Raw genomic sequence first — 22808 nt, 5'->3', positions numbered from 1 at the left:
CCGTTAAAAAAATATATACTGAAAAGCTTCTCGTATCTCTCTCATGTAGCAAAAAAATATATTTTTAATTTCATTTAATTTTATGACGCGATGGGAGAACACCTACTGACAAACAACCATGGATTTCATGATCAGACCGAATAATATTCGTCAAATCACTTTATGATAATATAACTATGTAAATATATTAATATATAACAAAAAGCTTCCCCACCAGGGTTGCATCTCTTCGGGGAGGAGGTTTTTGCCTGAGAACCGGAGAACCTATGAATCAGAGACAGAAAGAAAATATACTGTAAAAATAATGAATACATAAGAACAATCTACAGTAAACTCAAAATTCTGGAATTATTTTAGTATAAAATGACATGACTGACCGATTTCCACCCGGTGAGGTGCAATGCGGGCCACGGCCGGCGAGGCCGGCTCCGTTTTGCCTTTGCCGTCCTGCGGCGTGCCAACAGGGCCTGGGTCACACAGGACCGGTAAGCTGATCTCCTTGCGGGCCACTTGCGGGCTCTCCGAGACTTTGGCGCTGCCGACGTCCTTCTCGCTCGGGGACGTCTTATTGAGGAGGTTACTAATCTCCATGATGTTTCCGATGATCTCCACCGGGCCGGTCACAGTCTTTTTTTTGGGGGAGGAGAGGTCCTCCATCTTCTTGAGATAAGAAGCTGGAGCCCAGCCCTCCTTATCTTGGTACCTGCGAGTAAATAACATTAATAATTGCACGCTACAAGTTTCAGTGAACTTGTCATTTCAGGTGTGTGAAGTAAAGCTCACCTGATGAACCACCAACCTTCCAAGTTCTTCTGGATCACTTCCACGACCTCGCCTTTCTCAAACGCTATTTCATCTTTGCCTTGGCTGGTGTACGGCTGCACTGTGATGTACTTCTCTTCTATGTAAGACAGCAAAACATAACAAATTTAATCATTTATAGACTTAGACTTAGACTCAACTTTATTAATCCCTTGGGAATACTCCTTCAGGGAAATTCAGGCCCCAGCAGTATCCATACCACAGAGCGGGTTTACAAAAGACACACAGATGGCATGAGCGCAACTCAATAGGCCCTCATAAGGCTGCCATACAACGGTGTCACAAAGAAAGCCAGAAAGTGCGAAAGATAAAAGCCATCAAAGCAAAGCAAAGCAAAGCAAAGCAAAGCAAAGCAAAAAGACAAAAGAAAAAAGTAACAGTGCCCAACCAGCACCCCTCAATATCAGAAAACACCCCAAAACACACAAAATAGCCTCAACGGGGTCCACAGACAGGTGTAAGGGTAGTCCAGTTCAACGGCACCCAATGGACCGTGGTCGTGAATAATATATTTATGATTTTACTGATTTTTGTATGGAAACAAGAATTCAAATTTAATCCAAAAATATTTTTGTTTTTGTGCTACTTTCTTATTCAAATCGGGCTTTGGCGCCATCTTGTGGCATCATATCAGAAAAAATACCGCAAATCGATTTTTTACACAAACGTGGGATAAATTCCAAAGGAAAAAAAATTAAACAGCAATAGCAAACCATAAATATGCGTGGGGTGGTTAATGTATGTCTACAAAGTACATTTTAAAGTCAGCGTAAACAAAATGGCCATCCATTCTAATATTATGACTGAGCGACACATCTTAAAAGTCGACTATTATGTCGCACACCGAAGCAATCCTGAAGATACAAACGTCATGCATTTACGTTTGTTTACATAAAGAGCACCTTCGGCGAGCCGACGTCCTATGAAGTGTCCTTGGCCTTGCGCCTCTTAACTCAGCACATAATAGCCAGCCAAAGACTTGCTGCTGATTTATGCATTCCAGCAAGGCCAGCGCGTCGTGGTACAGACACCATTTCCCGTCATTATGGCAATTCCTGACCCAACCCTGCCCGACTGAGTCTCAAGAGAGCAAGACGACAAAAGTTAGACGAAGATGTCGAAGCAGTGTTTGGGATCCTGCTTAAAAAAAAAGTCATTTTTTTTTTCCCATTTGCTTGCCCCTTTCCCAAGGTTGTCTCAAAGTGTACAGGAAGAGGGAAAGCAATTCCCGCTACTATTTATGTTGTAGATTTTTTAAGAAATCGCTTTTATGGGTTTTTGTAGAAAATAGTCCGAATTTAGAGTTGTGTCTTCAGTATATTACTGTACCAATCACAGTATTCGTGCTAATTTTCATTAGCCTAGATTCAAGCTAATTTTCATTAGCCTCTCTATGGCGATTTACTTGATAGCATTAAGCTAGCAGATTTTCGCTAGTAAATATTAGCGCTGTTCACAGCATATACAGTATACACATATATACGTTTCCACCTTTGCTCCCCCTTTTCCAGTCCAGAAGCAGAAAGGAAGCAGTATAACAATTCCCTTCCTTTTCACTTTCAAGACTAAGATCCAACGAAAGAAGATATTTTTGTATTTTTGACCTTGGGGACTCTTTTTTGTGTGCCCACACCCCTCAAACAATATCCAGCTGAGCAAAAAGGGGAAACTCTGAATCAGATGTTTTGTTAACCACAACATGCATCGCCTCCATCACTGTTTGACTTGATTTGAGCGGAGTCAGCACAATCTTTCGAGTCCTCGGGTGGAAACAACGCTCCCCCTCTCTCGACTCCAGAGCGTGGTGCCAAGCACAAATTTGGTATGAACCCAAACACCGACCCACGCTGCTCCTCTAATGGTGACTGACCATCTTGGCCTGCCCATGAACGTCATAAACGTCGTTTTTGATGTGTCGAGATTAGTCGTAATTTGCGCCGGAGCCGAGTCAGTAACCGGCTCTAACGCAGCTCTTAAATGCGGCGTCAGGCCAATGCTGCTGTGTATTGCGCAACAGCTTTTTGGTGCGTGGCAGGAGAGCTGTTTGGGAGAATTTGGCAGGGTTGGAAAATTACAAAAGCACAAAACAAACACATTTTGTAAGATAATTTCAGTTAATTGTTTGGAGCTACTGAGTTCAACTCAGCTTTCCTGGAAATATAATTGCTAGAATAAACCTGTACTTTCAACATTTCATCATAAAAATTCTGATTTTTTTGGGGTGTTTTTTTTAGGGTGAATGTCCAATGCGGGACAATGGATTTGAAGCTCCCACTTGTTTTCAACGAGCGGCTTATAAAGTGCTGATTTGCATGTCAGTTAGTGGTTAGTCATGGTGGATTTACGTCAACAAGATGCGGGATGAGACAAAGAGCGACGTCACGAGCGCACGCACACCAACAAAAACAGTGGCGACATCTGTCTCACTTCACCTCGGCTCTGCTGCCGGCTGATGACACCCCCCAGCGTCCATCTCCGGTCCAGCCTCTTCAGGTGGGACTTGTGGCGCTTAGTGACTGACGGACACGGACATGGAAAGCGAGTGCGAAGCGGCACATGTTAAAACACACACAACACAAGACGCTGCACATGGAAGACAGTGGGTGGACGGTTAATAGTGGAATGATGGGGGGGGGGGGGGGGTTATGAGGGACGTGTTAAACGAAGCCATCTCCTCTGCGGCTTTTAATTAGGATGTTGTTAGCATGGTTTCCCCATCTTGTCATCGTGGAGCATCTGGGCCACACATTGTTGCCCTCGGGAAATGCGTCACATGACAGCTGACATAAGCCTCAATGTGCAGGTGTACCTAATGTAATGGCCGGCCACTTTACATTTACCGTACAATTGCCCAATGTTCCGATCTAATGTCACATTTTTGCGTAGTAAGGCAATTGTGTGGCAAAAAACATCTTTTGGCAGCGCTGTTAGAAAAACTCCATGTTTGTTTTGAAGCCTAATAATCATTTCCATACTCCGTTTGTTGTTTTCTCCAACAAAACGCTGCGTAAGACTTTTTTGTAAATACGCTGCAATTGCTTCACTTTTATTTCAAAAGAGTCAATAAAAGGAGAATTTTTCCACTTATTATGTGGTTTGACGGCCACGCGAGTCAGGGATTTGAGCGAGGCCATCCAAAGGTGCTTTCAGGCTGGACTGGCTACACATGAACCTTGCTCGCAATCATCCAACTCATGGGGATGATTAAAGTAGTGATTCGGCGTGAACTGAAAACGCCACCTATCATGTAAAGCCTGAGTAACATCCTGGTGTGTACAAGGCTCTACTGTACAACTCATCATCGGGTTGTGGTCAGCTCCCTCCCGGACCCCCTCCTCGCCACTGACCCAGACTTGAATCCACGCTCTGTTCAAGCGTGCCCACGATGGCAAGAGGACAGGGAAAGCGGTTCACGGCGGGCCGACATCAGCCGTTAGGCGACGTCTTGTCACCGATCAAAGGCGGGAGGGTGGCTATAAAGCGCCGTGTGTTTACGTGTTCAGGTGGGTGTGCGTTGGCGAGGACTTACCTTCGCCGCTTTTTGAGGCACCCAACTCTAAATCGTCCCGTGTGCCGCTGTGGGAGTTGAGATAGGTGGCGGGGACCCAACCTTGCTCCTCTGAAGTGCTGACAAACCACCAGCCTGTGGGAAGAAAACACAGCAGTTGACCGACGTGGACTGACATTTAGAAATTTCCCGCAAAATAAATCACGATTGCCGAGTTTCCAAAATGATTCCCATGGACTGAAAATTTCGGATGATGAAAACATTTCCCTGCGTGAGTCCTCACCGATGGCACCGAAAGCCTCCATACGTAGGCGCTTTGACGCCCAGTTCTGTTTTTTGTTGTGGTAACAGAGACACAACGCACCTGACAGCTGCTTGGAGAACCATAAAGAGGATAGGAGCGTTCCATCACAGCTGGCCCAAACTTCCAGCGCACGTGTTACTGACAAAATGTTGTGTTTAGCGGACCTTTATTTCTACCATGGGAAGAAGAATTGGAAAAACCCCGCTGTAATGGGTTGTTACCATGGGACTGTTTTGGGATCGCAGCAGCTTATTAGTGCCATCTCTGTGATTCATGTGGACGTGGTCAATGTTTTGAGCATGCTACGTTAGCAAGACGGTAGTATGGAAAGCTGTTTGAGCATTTATTCCATATCGTTGCTATCCATCTTACGATCGACGTAATACTAAGTGCAAACTTGGAGTAAGTAAAGACATTTGTGAGTATAATAAAATGATTTTTTTTTCCCACTACTGCATTAGGACAACTTTGGCCTACCAGAACATATTACAAAGACATATTTTTAGTGTTAGCTGCCACTCTGTTTTATGGAGTTCCACAGGGTTCTTTTTCGGGGCCCCTGGTGTTTTAAACCCAGTTTATGAAAACGACAAAGACCTGGACCTTAAGGTGGATACGAAGGTTATCAAATTAGCACAAACGGCTTTCGTATATTAAAAGTGTTTTGCATGGACTTTGGGTGGTTCCGTAACTTAAAGAAGGGTTCTGCGGTTGGGCGACTGCCTTGGATCACCACCCGCTGGCTCGGACTCAGGGATATAACAAGGCATGTAATGTGCTGAGACTTGCCATAAAAGCCGCGGCTCAAACAAAAAGCGGCATCCATAAATCAGTCAAGAGTCCGAACAACCTAACCTCAGAAAAACAACATGTTGTCTGTGCAGGTCTAAGATTAACAACTCCCCAAGGCTGCCGAACTCGACAGAGTTGCAAAGTTGCATTGACCCTCGCACGCCTAAAAAAAAAAAATGTAAAAATTCAGCTTAAATATTTGCAGTCCATTTCCAGTCCTAAAATGCTTGTCGAATGGAACATTCCATAAGGCTGGTTGACTTCCCAATTTCAAAATGAGTTTTTCCTAATCACATATAATGCCAGGTGAACAAATTGGTTGCAGGCTCAATTTGTCACCATCAAAAAACCCTTCCATTAACAGTCGAGGTAATTTTTTTTGGAGTACATCCCAAACTGTCATTTCAAGGGCGCGAGTCATTCTTAAAGGAGTTCAACGTACACGCAAATAAATGGCAACAAGCTGTTGAACGGTGCAGTAGCGACGAAGCAGATCCATATGGCGTAAAATTACACCGCAGATGTGGGATGACGCACGAAATCTCGGGCGATATGCGTGAGCTGTTCTGTGTCGGATCACAAGTCAATCACCGATGCATATTTATCACAACCGGCTTCTCCCCTGTGTTGCAAACAACAACTTCAGACCACAAGTCTTGGAAAGAACAAATATTCAGAATCTAGCCAATTGCTGACTGGAGGCAAAAAGTCAGCATGTTGAATCGATCAAAAAAAAAAAAAAAGATATTCTTGCTTTATCTGGGTTGTCGAATGCTTTTTTTGCAATGGCTTTAAGTGAAGTTGGTTATGAAAGCGACATTTCGAAAGAAAACTAGAGCAGGGTGCTGCGAACGCAACTCTATTTGTGTTTCATTCTTTTCTTGACATCTGGAAAAATCCACACATGCTTCTTTTTCACTGTAATCCACACCAGATTGCCGCAACAGGAAACCAAATATACACAAATTGTTTCTTCTCCGTAAAGAACTGGATGATATGTAAAAGGAGACTGTGTTTCCAAACAATTCATCAAGTGCGTTAAAGACGCAATTTGATGTTATTAGACCCGAAAAAACTTCCACCAGCGAGGAACGAAAACAAAAGATCTACACTTCTCCCTGATTCAGCAGCAAACCAAAGCTTTTTTTGTTTTGTTTTTCTGGACGTGGAAATGATGAGGAATGCATCGGCGCAGCAGATATTTGACACCACTGTCAAATGGAGCGGCGGAGAACCTCGTTCATTTCCAGCTTCTGTATTTATTAACAGTAGATCCAGTATCAACACACGAGTAGGGGGGAGGCTATCAGCTTCACACACACACACACACTTCCAGTTTTCATAAAAGACCGGGTTTCAATTACCTGGGCGCCTCTGGCGTAGCGAAAAGGGGGAGTTGTGGGAAAACGACACAACACGACTTTCAAGAATTTATGTTGACCTAAGGAGCTGCGTTCTCTCACTGAAGAACTGTGAAAGGATCTCCTCATGGGCCGAAAACGAAGCGCCACTTGTAGTGGGGTGGGGGGGCGATGTTGAGACACAGCGAGCCTTCAACGTGTAAATGGCCACCCCTTGGAAATGTTGGTTTAACCTTCCTTGCGGACACGCTGTCTCGCGTCCCAATCGGTGATAATTAAGACGACTCGGGAGCCTCTCGAGAAAAGCTTAATACATAAGGGTTGGAAAACACAAAATGAATGTCTTCAATTGGTCCCTGAAGACGTCTAATGGAAATCTCGAAGAATGCGCAGGAAACGCACGACGACGCGAGGCTGATGTGTCCTCCATATGTTGCTACGAGTTCAGTTTTGAAAAAAAATCTAATAAAAGACACGAAGCTGTCGATTGTTAAGTTGGAGAAAACATGCTGAGTCTGCAGAAACGTAGATTGAAAGCATGCGCTTGAAAGTCTTGATTATCAACTGAGACAATGTGCAGAGCATGTGCGAGAACGTCTACTGTCTTCCTGACAGGTTGGAATTTGTGCCAGATAAATGAAGAGTTGGTGTGACGTAAAACGAAAGCCTGCAAATTCTTATCGTCATCAAACCGTGTCTCAATTGAACGATCTCGACAATTCCTCTGAGGACGATGGACATCCATGCAAATATCAATAGGAGTTCATCTGAGCCATGTTGGGGAATCTTGGAATTAATCAATCCCTGAGCTCGAGTGGCAAATTGTCCAGCTGCATGTTCTTCTTTGTGTCAGTGGTGAGAAGGTTTGAACGAGTCATTGCGGACAGTTGTGGGAACGATTGAAACAAGGCCCTGGATGAGTTTGATGGGGAAAAACCGGAGAACCCTGACAGACCCTAAACCCCTTTAGACAAATCTGACTAGCTTGCAAGCCAGATCTTCTTTATCCAGTGACCCCTTAGGAATGCTCTTCTGGAAGAATGGACAGAAATTCCCATGCACAGACAAACATACTGGAGAAAGTCTCCCCAGATAAGTGGACGATTATATTTCCAGTTCCTCTAATGGACAGGTAAACCGAACTGAAGTTAAACACACACTAATTCAAGGGGCCGCCTGAATGATGCCTCAGGGGGCGGGGCTTGAACTTGTGTGGATTACACTGTGTGGCCGTCAAAGTGATGCCGCCGCCACCATTGTCGCGATACCAAATAAGGAATCAACATCGTCTCTCCGTGGAGAATCTAGGCCACGCTTCATCTGAGAGCCGTTCAAGTGACCCGACACTCCCTCACCCATCTGTCCATACAAACGGTTCGGGATTGCAAAGGATAACTCGGAGGGCTTCCCAAACATGCGCACTAAACCTCATCTTGCCCTCAGCCAGCAGACAGACGCCGGAGACAACAGCACGGATATATTTTTACCATGTGAGACTAGAAGAGACATCCAGCACATCCATCATGTCCTTCCAAGGGCCGGTGCGGCTTAATCTTCCAGAATTTCCTGCAGGTTCAGTCGGCACTTAGCCAGACAGCTGAACATCAAAAGCAGGTGAAGAAACTGTTTTACCTTCCAGGTTTTCTGCAGTTCTGATCTGCCAAATACTTTAGTGGGATACAGGAGAACATTAAGACAAGTACTTGTGTCCTTAGTGACCTTTGGGGTCCCTCATATGTCTTTAGTTACTCCACCCTGATTTATTAAAGAGGGTGGGGCAGGCACTGTGCTTATAGTCGTGCCAGGGAGGGAGGGGGGGGGGGGTCTTGGGGCATTCCTGGAGTTTCATTTGTCATTCATAAAGGCTGATCTACTCTTGGAATGGAGACAAGAAACACTGACTGGTCCTTAGAGAGAGATTTGCTAAACTGGACCGGGCACAAAGTGCCTCGGGGCGCCTTTGAGGCATCGGCGAATTGTTCGGAGGGAGAAAGTACAACAGTTCCAGGACTTGATGCACTCAATGGAGAACTTTTGAAGTTATCAACACGGTTGGTAGCTTTGTTGAACATCTCTCACATAGTGTAAACGGAGGAGCGGCATCCTGGAGGATCCATTAAGCCATAGTAATGAAGCAACCTCTCTGAACCACTCACTTTGGCAGGAAATGACTTTTTCCATTTCTCTACAAGTTTCTTCTGTGCTGCTCTCAACAAGCAACCCCCACCTCCTGCAAACTCCCACCAAGAAGACAAATAAAATAGAGTCTGCGTAATCATGCAAAGGGAGTGAGGACGGAATTATTCTACGACACATTTTTAGCGAGGATTTAAAGCTTACGTTTGGAAGTCAAGCTAGGAGTTTCCTAGCATGGTCGTATTTTTTTTTTTTTTTTTTTGCAAACAGGCACTGTTTTTTAAAAAGCTGATTTACAGGAGTTACAATTTTGTATGACACTTTATCAAACATAGATTGTGTACAGCCCCAGTGGCCTAATGGATAAGGCACTGGCCTCCTAAGCCAGGGATTGTGGGTTCGAGTCCCATCTGGGGTGGAAAATTCTATTTTGACTGCGGCAACCTACTCCCCCAAAAAAATACACCCCACTTGAAAATACGGCCCAAAACACAATTCATCTTCAGTTCAACAAGTTCTACGGCGCAAACTGAAGCATCAAGCCGTTTCAGCGGAAAATACCGCTTTGGCTGGAGAAGTGGGGAAAATTGGGCTCCCTTACAGCTCTGACCTAGATTCCCTCCCTCTCTCGGATGACATGTATTATTTAATCCAAGGTGAGTGACGTGTGAACACCCAGTCAGCAAAAGAATAATAAACAGCTGCTCACAAACAACACCGAAATTGTCCTGACTGCATCCAAAAAGCCAGAGCAGCAGATTCTTGACCTGCATCTGCAATTAAGAGCTCAATATGTCAGAACACGTTAACATTTTTTTGTCTTTCTCGCTTGACTTATCCTGCTTTTGGGAATCGATGCTAAATTAAATGAGCCCTAAATTCCTCGCAGCCACGTGCTCGTGTTAGTTTTGGCGGCGCCGTACGGAGTGACGTTAGCTAGCGCCGTTAGCCTCCATCCATTGCGGGAGCTGATGAGATGTCACTCGCTGGAAACAAAACGAAACTTCGATCAATGAAATATGGAAATGCTAGGTTAGCATGTTTTGTTAGCATATCAGGTTGGCAAGCTCGCGATGGTTTTCTCCGTTTTTTCATTTTCCGACCACTTTCCGATAAATGTAATTACAGACTGAATTGCCGATAGGTGTGAACGGTTCTCGATGTGCCCCTGCAATGGACTGGGGGGACCATTCCAGGAAGTACCCCGCCCCTCACCCAATGTCAGCTGTAATAGCCTCCATCTGCATCCTGAACCCAAACAGTGCCACAAATAAATCTCAAAGATTGCGAAATCATAACGAGGGTAAGTAGTCCATCCCATTCTCCATTGGACCACAGAATTTGACTTCCTCCAAAGCCACGGATGAAAGAACTCGTAGGTGTCGGCGTCTCACCGCGGCTCCCCGTTGGGCTTAGATCCTACCGGAGCAGCGAGTGAAAACAAATACGCGAACCTGAGGCTCCCCACACGTGACACTTCAAAGCGATCCCATGCCACGTTCTCCTCGCTTGAGGCCGGTGTGGAGCGGCGTTTCACTCACTCACTCTCATCGTGAAACACAAGTCCCTTTCCTGGTCACTGTTTTCCTCCCTCCATCTCTCTGGCTCTGAAGAACACATGAGTCCCATTACGCTTTTACTGTCTCAGCACACCATTAAAGCTCAGCGTCAAACCCTCGTGGGCCTAAACCTCCTTGGCTCATCTTGCCATTCACGCTTTAAAGTGTAACTGAGATTTTTTTTTTTTACCCAAAACATCTGGGTCGATACTCCTGGTGTTCATTACAAATAACCACCACTTGATGACGTTTTTTATTCTCCTGGTCTTTAAAGTCTTATTGTCTTGACTGACTTTAATTTGCTGCGAGCCATTTTGTGCAATTTTCACATCCTCTCAAGATGTCATTTTCTCGACAACATTCGCGATGGGTTTCGGAAAAACCTCTCGGTCCCGTCGGCTAACGTTTTCCGACGGTTAAACAGCTGACTAAGGACTTTTTGCAGCTGGCATTTGTAAATCGGGCATTTTTTGCTGGCTTTCCATTAAAGTGCGGCGGAATAATTAATACAAGTCTGGGAGCGATTCTTCTTGCCAGAGGCGGAATGCTGGCTTCTCGCCTGAACCAACAGTGGGACAAAAACAGGGCTGACTGCAGGCCAGAAAGAGCCTCCAGATGGAAGTAAAACAGGGTGGATTCGGGATAAAGGGGACAAGGTTGTTGGGATCGTGGAAGAGTGGAATGTCGGAGGTGTTTGATGATGTCTGAGCTATGGTTGCCCGTTTATTGTGCTCACTCACCGCTCTCGCTCTTCTCGATGACGTCGACCACCTCACCCGCTTGGAGGCTGATTTCCGCCGGCTCCTGCTTCTCGTAACTGGCCACCACCACATATTGTTCCAGGACCATGGGCTCCGAGGCGTCCAGACCTGGAGTTGACGGGAAGAAACAGGCTGTCAGCCAGCTGCCAGCCATAGGTCCCCTGGAACGACCGCCGGGCGCCCGTTGCGCCATAGGCCGCTTTGTCGCTTGAGCTCAGCCAATCACAATATTCGCAGGGCTCAGTGCATCTTTCTGAGAGTCTAGCCATAGAGGTGCATCCCCCTCCAGCCCAACATGAGGGGCAGCGGAGATGCTGGAATTCTACAAAGCGATCATCATCCCAAAAAAATATAAAAAAAGGGGGATGCTCAGGCAGAAAAAAGTCGAGAATCCATTGCGCACGTCACAGAAACCACCTCGTCCGCAGCGCCCGACGATGCCGAAACCGGGTCAGGAGAACCCGGCGGAAACATAGTTGGAACAGGAGCCCCGATCAGATGCCGTGAGAGTCATCGAAGTGTTGAGGACAGGACAGTTGAGAGAAAGAAATGGCTTCCCTTGGAAAATAAACCATCTGCTAAAAAGCCTCCTTCTCTTCAGTCGGGGCTGGAACTCGGAGGAAGAGTAGGGGGGTTGCGTACGCCAATCATAAGACTCGGCACCAGAAGCCTTAAATAGAACCAGATGAAGGGGCTGGAACAGCACTCAGAGGGATGGCCCGCTGTCTCCGTGAAACTCTAGACCTCGGCCTACGGCGTGCGGGGCAGCCAATGGAAATGTTCCTTTCTCTACCTCGCTGGGTTAACCGTGTCGACGCTGGGTGCTTGTTTTCATAACTCGCTCACATTCATCTGTTAGCCGGCGCCGGGTTCACTCATCCCCACTCGTAAGGCAACAGCAGATGGATTTTATTTGCGAGGATGCATGGAAATGTGAGACCGCTGCCGATTGCGGGCTGCGCAGCGATTCGGAAACTAAGGCTTAATCATGAAAAGTCTCGCAAATAGGTGCAGTTGACTGAAATAAAGCAGGGCTAACAAGAGTCAACTACCGTAATTAATTAGCCTATCAACAAATGTTTCTGCTGGCCGCACTGGAATGTGCTAGCAAGAGTGGGCTGTAAATATTTGAACACTTTGGATGTCGTAAATACATGCCTGGAAGTAAAAGTTGTCTGTCTACATGTGTTTCTCCACCATTTGTGCTCAAATATCATAATACTATTAACTAGCATAATTGCTAGCATGTCTATGGGCCTTTGCGTGTTTTGTTAGCATTAAGCTAACCTTCTTCAGGCAAACTATGTGGTTGTTTTAATTACACAATGTAATTCTCTCAGCGGTATTTTCAGTTTGAAAATAATAATGAAATAAAATAAGTGTTTTCTTAAAATTCATGAGACCGGCAAAACGACTCAAAAGATTTATGATTGCCTATTAACGCCACAAGATGGCGACAAAACACAAATGATGCTTTTCAACTCATTTCAACATAGTTTCTTAGCACTAAAGAGAAGCCAAAACAATACTTTTAGTCTTTTTACTTTCAAACGCTTAAGCATGAATATGCCGGGCTCCACGAAGCATTTATTTTCGTAGAAAGAGGAAGTGTGTCTTAACATGAGGATGAAAAAATATGAACACGTCAATCCAAATGAGGATTTAACTTCCATTTCTCCAAAGAAATCCTCTGGCAACAATATAACTGAAACACACTAGAGAGTAATACTTTACACTGGATGTTTTTTTTTTTTAAGTCTTCCAGATAAAAAAAAAAAAAAGACATCTAACCTAATCATTCGTGAAGGTCAACTCAGCAGCTCCATCCATCTTTCAAATCCTAACGGAGAGCCTGACATGGGATTACTGCGGTATCACAAACGTCATGTCGCATCGTGTCGGCCATTTGCCGAAAACCGCACCGCTGGAGAGAGAAAGACGACTTCTATTTGAGGTATTGTCTCCGGGTTTTCCAAGTATAATACGATTCAGTCGACGCAGGCAAAAAAAGCATCCATTTTCCTAGATGTTCATAAGCGTTTTTGCATTCGCCGATGACTTATTGCAGCGGCTAAATGAGGACGCGAGTGCCACGCTGCTTTTCACGGCTCGTAAAACTCTGAATGTTTTCATGCGTGTGTTGGCTTTCCGGTGTAATCACTCATTTAAATTGCAGAGGGGTTCACAAATGTGGCCGTGCGCACGTTTTATGTACAATAAAGTTGTAGCTTGGGGATATTTTTAGAATCCATTATTTTACCAATCGATTAATTATTACATTCTTCTTGACTCGGGAAATAATCAGGTAAAAATGTGTTTTGTGTTTTTTATCAACCCGCAAAATGTGAGGTGATGTTATTAGTGTCCGATTAGTGTCCACTAGGGGTCACTATTCTCACATTCTACACTGTGACTTTGAGTGTTTATGGCTTTAAAATGGGACTTTGAATGACTATGCCGAAATATCAGCGCATGGGAGAAAAAAAAAGTTAATATCTCAAAGTCGAGGAACTGAAATTGAGGCAAAACAACTTTGCTCCTAAATGGTTTTGTTTCAAATGCGTCAACCTCGTTGCCGCGTGTTAAATATTCATGCACCGCGAGGATTCACTTAATGGGCCTGGAAAAGAAAAGTATTTACTTCTTGGCTCGCATTAGATGGCTCTATTAACTTCTCACTGCGTTTGTGCCTCACTCAGATTCATCCGCTCGCTTCCTGCTCTCCAGACGACCAAACACCAACACCCCCACTCCAAAAAAAAACAAAAAACACCCGTGTGTGCTCATCAGCGCCGCATGTCAAAATAAAATGAGCGCTAAAAACGATGCTAATTACTCACGGTGCCTCATCAACGGAGTAACATTTCTTGCGAGGAGGCAAATTTGGCAGCGCCTTTGTTTGGCTCATCAGCAGCAGATGTGCAGTGAGATTAGCAAAGGTCGCGGGACTGCTGTTCAATGTACTGCAGATGTAGTCATGTCACTACATCACTATGTGGATCTCGGCGGGGGAAAGGTCAGACCCGGTCCTGACATTTCCAAGAACAATTCTTTGGTTAACACAACCTTTACGAGCTTGTTAGGCGAGGTTATAAAAAGAAATTTGTTGGGTTCAATTAATCGGTAATTCGGTAGAGCAGCTTTTGATTTAGGGGGGAAAAAATGTCACATTTATTGTTTCTCAATAAAACTAGTACTAGTAGGAGTCTCTATGGAGCCACTTATAGTACTTAGTGGTAATGGGGGAGGGGACAATACATTAACACCAGTTTGTCAATAGCCTCTATTGTAAAAGCCCAAAAACATTTCCTGCCTTTTCTGAGTGTTATTTGTTCTGTTAAAAGGTCTCCTAACATTGAATTTTTATATAATAAATAATTTTTATAATATAAAAATGTATATATAAATTTTATGCAATATAATATATTTTTTAATGCAGTTATTATTTTTAATGCACCCGGGGGGGGTGAATATAAATAAATCTAAAAAATATATATATAAATTTATATTAAATATAAATATTTTATATCGCCGGTCGCTTGCATTAAATTATGATGACTGTCCATCTTTTTTTTTTTTTTTTTTTAATGCAACAGAGTACAGTAAATTCAAATGGGGGGCATCATTTATGACTCAGGTTGCACGCGCTAAAAGTTGAACCTGCTTTGACCCCTACAATGAGTCGTTCTTGTTCTGTGAATCTCATCATTGTGTATGAGAAAGCAAAAAGGGTGGGGAGGGGGGGGGGGGGGGTCGATCTGTTTAAATGCACACTACTCAAAGGCTTTTCATTGAGAACCAAGCTGGTCAAACAGTGCACGGTTGTCCTGCCAGATTTGCCCCTTAACGATTTCCTGAGCCAATTTGAAAGTTTTATCCATCTGCAAAGACAAAACACCTCTTGACCCACCCAACATTTCACCCGTGCATCGGGTAACCCTCCTGCCCTTGCTCCAATCGTAGCGCACACACCCATGTAAACACTGACAGAGGCGCAACCACACACACGCACAAACACACACACACCCCAGAGGCCCCCGGAGGCCTGCATTTCAAATAAAGACAGCAAGGCTACACACACAAACGCGCTCGCTTGGGTTCAGGCGCAACACTGAAATGGTTTCCACTTGCCACGTAAACGTCCTCTCCATCTGCTTTTCGCATGCGCTACACCCCCGAGCGCTCCGCTGCGCCGTTTTTTCTTCTCATTTCGTGCTGTCGACCGACTTCTCGGTTTCATAATACGCACAAAATGTGTCAAATATTCCAAAAATATCAAAAGCCGCTGATCCTGGATAGAGTTCATAAAAGTGACAGGATAACAGTAAAAGTCAGTTTCGTTATTTTGTATCAAGTCAAGGTGGACTATAAATGGATTATAAATCAAATGACTTTTAATTACACAAAAAAAAATCTAGATTTTATTTATTTATTTTTTTTACTGGCCACAAATCAAAATCAAACATGGCCGAAACATTCAGAAGCTTCGTTGTTATTCTTTGTTGCTACTTGCTAGCTGTTCTAATTGTCAAACTCTTATTTGGGAAATAACAGAATTACACCAGACAAGTTCCAAGGTGCCATTTTAAAGCTCATCTCCGATCGATTTTGTGTTAACCTCAAATGTCTCGCATTTGCCAGGTAAACACACACATCCTCGTCCGCAACCGCTCGCATTCTCAGCAAAGACTGTCGGGATACTGGCACCGTGTAATTATAGAAACCGTAAAAGATGCAAGCTCCAGCACAAAGTTTCACCGCAGTCTGGTAGCGGAGCGAGGTCAAGCGTTTCATCAGGCTAAGCGCTAATGTCCAGCGGAGATTTACAGATCAGTAAACGCATAAACACACGGGGAGCTTAGAAGTGCAAAGCTCATTAAACGCTAATTAGGATGAAATGATGAACTTTCCAGGGCCGCCTCGATGCTTGGAGGGAATGTAGGTTACTTGACACATACACACACACACAGTGCAGAAATGTTTCCATTTTGTAACAGCGCTGGAATTCCTTGTTGCATACTGCCATGGAACATATTATAAATTTAGGTTAGAAGAGTTTTTTTTTGGGGGGGGTGACAAATTTGTGGAGCAAATGTGCATGATTGCAAAAAGAAATTTGTGAAAAGAGTGAGGGGAGTGCTAGACTGCACACAAACACATTCAAGTGACAACTAACAGACACAAACACTCTCGTGCAGCTGCTAGCCAAATCCTTTAGCATACTTTTATTGCCGCCTCCTACGCTTGTATCCCTATGGTCAGCTGAGTCACTCACACGTTCTTCTTTCCTTGCACTCTCCTCTCACACACCCACACACACACAGACAGACACACACACACACACTCTCCAAGTGCCAGCCTTGGCAGAGAATATATAGAGGCACAAACAGGTGGTCCATCCAGCGCCCACCCATCGTTTTCTTATCATGGGTCAGTCGGTTCAAATAATTTTTCCAATAGAGAAAATCAATATTCGTGCTCTGATTGAAATGTCACAAAATGGTGCAAGAGCTCTGTCAAATAGGAAAGTAGTAATCAAACATCCGTTTTGTAGTTTTGTTTTATCGTTGCTGTTTGTAACTTTATTTGCATGTGTTTTTTTTTACTAGATTACAGAAGTGTCATTGTGTGGAAAAATACAACTGGAAGTTTTGGTGTTAATTGGTGTCAAGGAAGTATGTTGAAGTGGTACAGTATGATCTCATGGGGGTGGAGTCAAGTTCAGTATTTGCAAAAATGCCCGGTCGGTGGTCACCCGCAAATACAATAACATTTCAAAGTAAAATAAAGTTTGAAATCAGAGAAGATTGAATACAATGGCTGAATTTCTAAAAACAGATCCTTACCCGATTTGCGTCTGCCAGAGCCCCCGCAGTCTCTGGAAAAAAAACAACACAAGAGAGGCATGGTCATTTTCAGGCTTGGGGCTCTCAAAGCAAGACCGAGCTTTGATGCAGCTTGATTAATCCAGTATGAGAATATGTCTCGATCTATTTGTGGGATGGTCCCAATCCGGTTGGCACAAGCACAGCGGACCAAACCCTCATTGAGAATGCATGTAGAACTTGTCGCGATATTAAAGGGGGTGGGGAGACCACAAAGTGTGTGAAGGGTCTCAACAGTCAACAAGATGTCATTAAAATCATACTACAAAAGGCTAAGCAATCTGGGAGATTAAAAATTGACTGCATGATATATTTCAGGATGCTGTAAAAAGAATTACTACGTTTGAAATGAGGTCACTTTTGTCACCGTTTAATGTTCCTATCGTAAGTGTTTCAAAGTCCCTATTGTATTAAACTGCATTTTTTTTGTAAAACATGATGTTAATAATAAAAGAAATGAGTTCAGCCATTAAAGATGTTACATGTTGAATCAAAAACACACTACCTTTGAAGGGAAGCCATAAGTATAGGCGCTAGCTAGCTAGGCTAGCACTAGCAGCTAATATCAGCCATCGCTGTTGAAGTGTGTTTTTGTGACAGGTTTTCTCAAATTGTACAATATTTGGTTAGTCCAAATTTCGAGCCAAAATTTATTTTATTAAAGTACACGTATATATTTTGAACGAGTGCGTGTAAATATGGATCGCAGCGTGCCGCGCGACGGGTTAGCATGCTGGAATGCAAAGACGCAGCGGACTGATGCTAATGTGAGCTGACACCTGGCGCTCTGCAGCGGCACCGACGCTGTGGCCAGTTATGGATATGAGGGCATGTTTGAGAGCTTCTCCAACATTAGCATGCTTGAAACAACATTCAACGGTTTCATTTATGCTGGAAAATATTTGCTTGACCCTTCCATTCATTTTCCATCCACACCTCGTATTTTCTGGGTCATTTCTGAACTAGGCAAAGAAGACCCTCAAAATAATAGTCTTTAAATTAGGAATTACAGATGTTTTCAAAATACCAAAAGTGTATTTGGCAAATAAATAATGAAGGGATTTTTATTTTGGTTCAAACTGAGCAACACTTATTGCTTGAGTGACATCCAAACATGAACTGGATTCATGTGTTAAGATCAAGTCACACTTGGCCGACTCCCACTCTGGTTCTGGACGCACAAACTAATCCCCGAGGAGACATTCCAAATGACGAACATTAGATAACGGCCCAGTCTGGCTTCATTAAAAAGACATTTTTGAATATTAGAACGCAGGGCCATAGCAAAATATCGAATTGGCTTCTGACACAACAACGTTTCCACTGGCTTGTCGGGAAGATGTGAAGTGGAAATGACGCGCGAGAGGCGTAAACATAAAATGACGGACGTGAAGGAGATGACCTGTGAATTGAGCATGTGACCTCAAGCACGGAGCTGGGAGGACATCCTTCCCGAGAGGAGGACAAAGAATGCAAACGCTGGCTCGCCGCACGCTGTTGCAATCAACACTTGGATCCCTAAAGCGTGCCAAATCATTAGCCGAGTGGAGATTACACTATAAAAAAAAGTTTTATCTCAAAGCGCTGCTGATTAATATCAGGTTGAGGTTGTTTGGAGTTTCAGTCAATCAACTGTTGTAAACCGACATGTCCGTCAAGCTAGCGTCGTTAAGGAGGGAGGATTGTAATAGGATTATATTGCGTGAGGTTTATCTCATTTTTTTTATTGGTGTGTGAGGGAGGGGAAAAAAAATACAGTGGACCATGAACACAGTGTGCTTGGGTTGATTTAAATGGACGCAGAAAGCTCAATAAAAGAAGCGCTAATATTAAAACGACGTTTCCACAGTGGGCGGTGAGCTCATATTTGCATGCTGAGTATTCCGAATCCACGCTGGGCTCTCATATGTTCATATCGGCGGGTCCAGATTTTGAGTATAGCCAGACAGCACCTCACACATAGACGCTGAAAGTTTTTGAAAACTCCAACTGTGATGAGCGGATTATTAGCACTGCTGAGTAGGCGAACGCTGTTTGAAATGGAGATACAGCATGCACGTGTTTAGTGGAATTATGCATACTTCCATCCGAGCTGGAGTAAGTCCCGGAGTGTCTGGATGGATGTGCGCATGGTTCCTGAAATTATTCAAAAAGTTTAAATGCAGAGGGGAAAGAATCATCTCTGTGGGGACTGGTGGAGTGTAATTTACTAGGAGTCATTAAATGCTGTGCAAAGCAGTTGGACTACAGGTTGGCCAAGGAATTATGACGAGCATAAAATAATGTGAATAGTATTAGAAGCTAACATGGCTCATCACAGAGGAAATTTTAAAACAGGATAAATAACGCTGCCTTAATACTATCATTTTTTTCATTATTAGTAGTGTGATAGGAGTCATAATAGTATCAAAAATAGTGGCAGTAGTATTTCTGTTTTAAAGCAGATTCTGGAAATGCCCAAACACAGCTAAGGCTGGCTATTTGGCTCCCTCTATTGGCGAATTGGAGACATAGCAGTCGTTATTTTCTTTTACCATTGCTTCCCGCTAGATGGCAGAAGATGATGGGTTTTCAAAGAACGACCTACACAGCACAATAATACTGTACTGTATATATTGTATTGTTAAAGCAATACTACGCCAAATTAATAAATTGTTCTTTGACTTTTTTTCTCTGCTCAGAATTTGGGTGGCATGGTGTTTGAGACCCCCCATGTTTAAACTCTGCTGGACCGTCTACCCGCTCTTGCTTTGAAGTGGGATGAGACTGAAATACCGCTGGACTCGGAACAATGACTCAAGTGGTTTTTCCCCTTCAGTGGGCCAAGACACTGTAGCATCAACATTCATGCTCTAAGGGGTTTAAATTCACGCCTCTGCGCACTACCCAAAACAAAGCTATTCATAAATAGAAGGAGAAAAATATGACTTCAATTCAGGTTGAAATTCTTCCTAGAAAAAAATATTTGACATTTTACAGCTTGCTAAAGTAAAGCAGTTTTTTTTATATATATCTTATAGTCACAGATTTTTAAATATGGCCAAAAAGGTGATGAGGTCAAGTAGAGCAGAAGAGCAATTTGTAGTAAATAAAGTAAATCAGTTTTGAATTCTCATTATTCACATTTTAACAGGGACATTTTGGTACTACTTTAATTGTTAATAATTAAATTGTGCCTTCACATATCTAGAAATGCTCTCAAAGAGCTAGCATGCTAGCTAATACTATTGATTAGCTTCGAGTAAGGTTTGTATTGGATCATTTAACTGCTAAATAAGATCACAGTTAACGAAAACTAAAAAAATAAAAATAAAACTGGGTTTTCGGGGGTTCACTTTAGGACGCTAACTTGAACGATTTGGATCTATAGCACTAAATCCACACTGTGACATCAAAGTAAGCATGACAAATGATGACACCGCTCCAAGACGTGAACTTTGCCACATTTTAACGACACCGCTGATCCTAATTGCGTTTGCTCTAGGATCAGATGTCCCCCTTGCCAGATGTTCCGTTTCATTAAAAAACATCTCCCTCATCTGGATCCAACACATACGATGAGAGCTCATGAGTCAGAATATGGAGAGCGCTCAGTGATAGTTACTCACTCAGTGGGAGGGTTGAGGTCCTCTGACTTGGTTTCAAAGAACTTCAGAACCTCCTCGCTTTGGGAAATGTGGGTGGGGAGCTTCATCAGAGCCTGCGGGAGGGAGAAAGAGAGCTTCTGTTTGTCACATATTTAACAATAAAAGGTTGCATGTGTTCTGACGTAGCTTTGACTAGCAAGTCGGATGAGAAGACCAGGTGGAGGTTGTGGAGGGGAAGAAACAAGGTTTCGTAACCTCGAGTCAAGCCCACAGGGATGATATAGGATAACAATCGTCTGTCTCAGCCAGCTGCTCTGGAGCCATCAACAAAACTTCAACAAAAGGGGCATCTTGACTAAATTTCATGATGGAGTCAGAACACTGCCATTAGGTCAAAAAAAGAAAATTGAATATGAAAACCAGGAAGTTGACATTGGAAAAATGATGACTGGAAAAAATAAGAAGCGGTGTCATTGTTTAAGTTGGTCATGAAGGGGAAATCCAATGACTGACAGTAAAACCGCATTATATATTTTTTTCATTTAACTATTTTATTTTCAGAGGGATCTTGCTTGGGTGCCAATAATTACATTGCCGAAATGTCATTTCTATGCCAAAACCACAGAGACATCAATGTATAAATTGAGTCACACAGTGACAGCATGAATGGAGAGCACAAATCTGAGCAATTTTTTTTTTCTATTCCAGTTATTATAGTATCCTGAATTACCCCTTTGTTGGCCTCATAAACCCTTTTTTCTTTTCCCTCAGTCGAGCATTAACAGTGACATCATTTTCCTTGCTGTTTCTTTAGTACCTTTAGAACTACATAATCAAACTTTCCCACACAATAGAAGAATCTGACAATTTGTGTGCAGATGACGACAGAAAATGTAGAATTTAATTACTAAAGGAGTACTGTACGACCATCTTGATGACAGGGAACTATGTTGAGGTAAGGTGAGGCTCTTCATTTAGATAAAAGTAGTGCTTTACAGCCATCTTGAGGTCTCAATTATAAGAATTTTTTTCATGACCTGCTTTCAAACCCACATTTCAGGCCCACTTGGGATTGTGCATTACTGCCCCCTACAGGACTGGAGTGGGACATCACTTAACTGTTTGCTCATCAGATTCTGCCTGACGTGTGTAATATTCCAGTCACTGCAGATTTCTTAATGAAAAACAGTGACACGCTTCCTCCCTCGACTTAACAATGACGAGAGGGTCACGTACACGCCTGTTGCGTTGACTCGGCTGATTCACTCGTGCTTTCTTTGTGTATTCTGCTCCGAGCAAGTGTGCCCCCACTTCCATGGTTTCCTTTAAAGGCTGCCTATTTACACTGGCCACAGGAAACCAGCGATGCAGATAGAGCGCTCGCTTTCCTGTCCAGGCCTGGGACGGGAAGATAAATGCCGCAAGGCCGAAAGAGTCACAGCACTTTACGCACTGCGAGTAAAGCACTCAAAGAGATAACTTCTCCCTGTCACCCTCACCAACACTGACACTAAAGAGCCAGTCATTGTCTGACCTTAGGACATAAAAGTTTATAGCATTTACAAGCTATAAAATGACATTTATGGACATGTGTTTGAAGACAATTACGGCTCTGAGGACGAGATGTCTTACTTTGCAGTAGTTGTCCAAGTGCTTCAGTCTTTTGACGGCGACATCTCGGATGTGGCTTCGGCGAAACAGGACTTTACCTACAAACAAAGTTAGTAAACAAAAAAAATTCTAAAGAGGGTTCTCGGAAGATTTTTCAGATTGGTGGGCTGACAGAAGACCAAAATAGCATCAGCTGGACTCGAGCAGTCCAGTTTGTCTTACAAAGGATCTCTTCATTGCTCTCTTCTGCTTTGACTCAAATTACGTTGATCAGATTAAACCAATTTCTGCTCGCGAATCGCCTTCCTACACGGCCGACAACGCGTCGCTCGGGTGGAGTGAATGATCGTAAAAGTCAAACAATGCGACATGACTGCTCGTATTAGTGTACAATAAGCTGTGGTCGTAAAAAATATGGCCGCTACATCCTTCTTCTATTCATAGAAAATTACATCCAGTTCGGAAGTGCTGAATGAAGAATT

At 43.5% G+C, this 22808-nt stretch overlaps 1 protein-coding gene and 1 non-coding gene across 5 annotated transcripts in view; one reads left to right on the top strand and one right to left on the bottom strand.

The window, feature by feature from the left end:
• Positions 1-22808, bottom strand: part of sh3pxd2ab (SH3 and PX domains 2Ab) — a 35588-nt gene that overhangs the window by 7249 nt on the left and 5531 nt on the right. The window contains exons 4-12 of one of the 4 annotated variants that reach the window (XM_049737089.2): positions 22348-22424; positions 20737-20828; positions 17090-17121; positions 11223-11351; positions 4352-4465; positions 3255-3338; positions 784-901; positions 378-703; positions 215-264 (exon numbers count right to left, since the gene is read on the bottom strand). In XM_049737089.2, coding sequence (XP_049593046.1) covers positions 215-264; positions 378-703; positions 784-901; positions 3255-3338; positions 4352-4465; positions 11223-11351; positions 17090-17121; positions 20737-20828; positions 22348-22424 — 1022 coding nt within the window. Of the gene's footprint in view, positions 1-214; positions 265-377; positions 704-783; positions 902-3254; positions 3339-4351; positions 4466-11222; positions 12033-17089; positions 17151-20736; positions 20829-22347; positions 22425-22808 lie in introns of those variants that run through there. The other 3 variants (XM_049737090.2, XM_049737091.1, XM_068652610.1) reach the window with 3 other exon arrangements.
• On the top strand, positions 9269-9341 carry trnar-ccu (transfer RNA arginine (anticodon CCU)). The gene has a single exon. It is a non-coding gene; the product is annotated as a tRNA-Arg (tRNA).

This window comes from Syngnathus scovelli, chromosome 12 (assembly GCF_024217435.2).
Source record: "Syngnathus scovelli strain Florida chromosome 12, RoL_Ssco_1.2, whole genome shotgun sequence".
Classification (NCBI taxonomy): Eukaryota; Metazoa; Chordata; class Actinopteri; order Syngnathiformes; family Syngnathidae; genus Syngnathus; species Syngnathus scovelli.
Note: the sequence above shows the minus strand (reverse complement) of the source record. Positions and strands in the feature narration are given on the sequence as shown.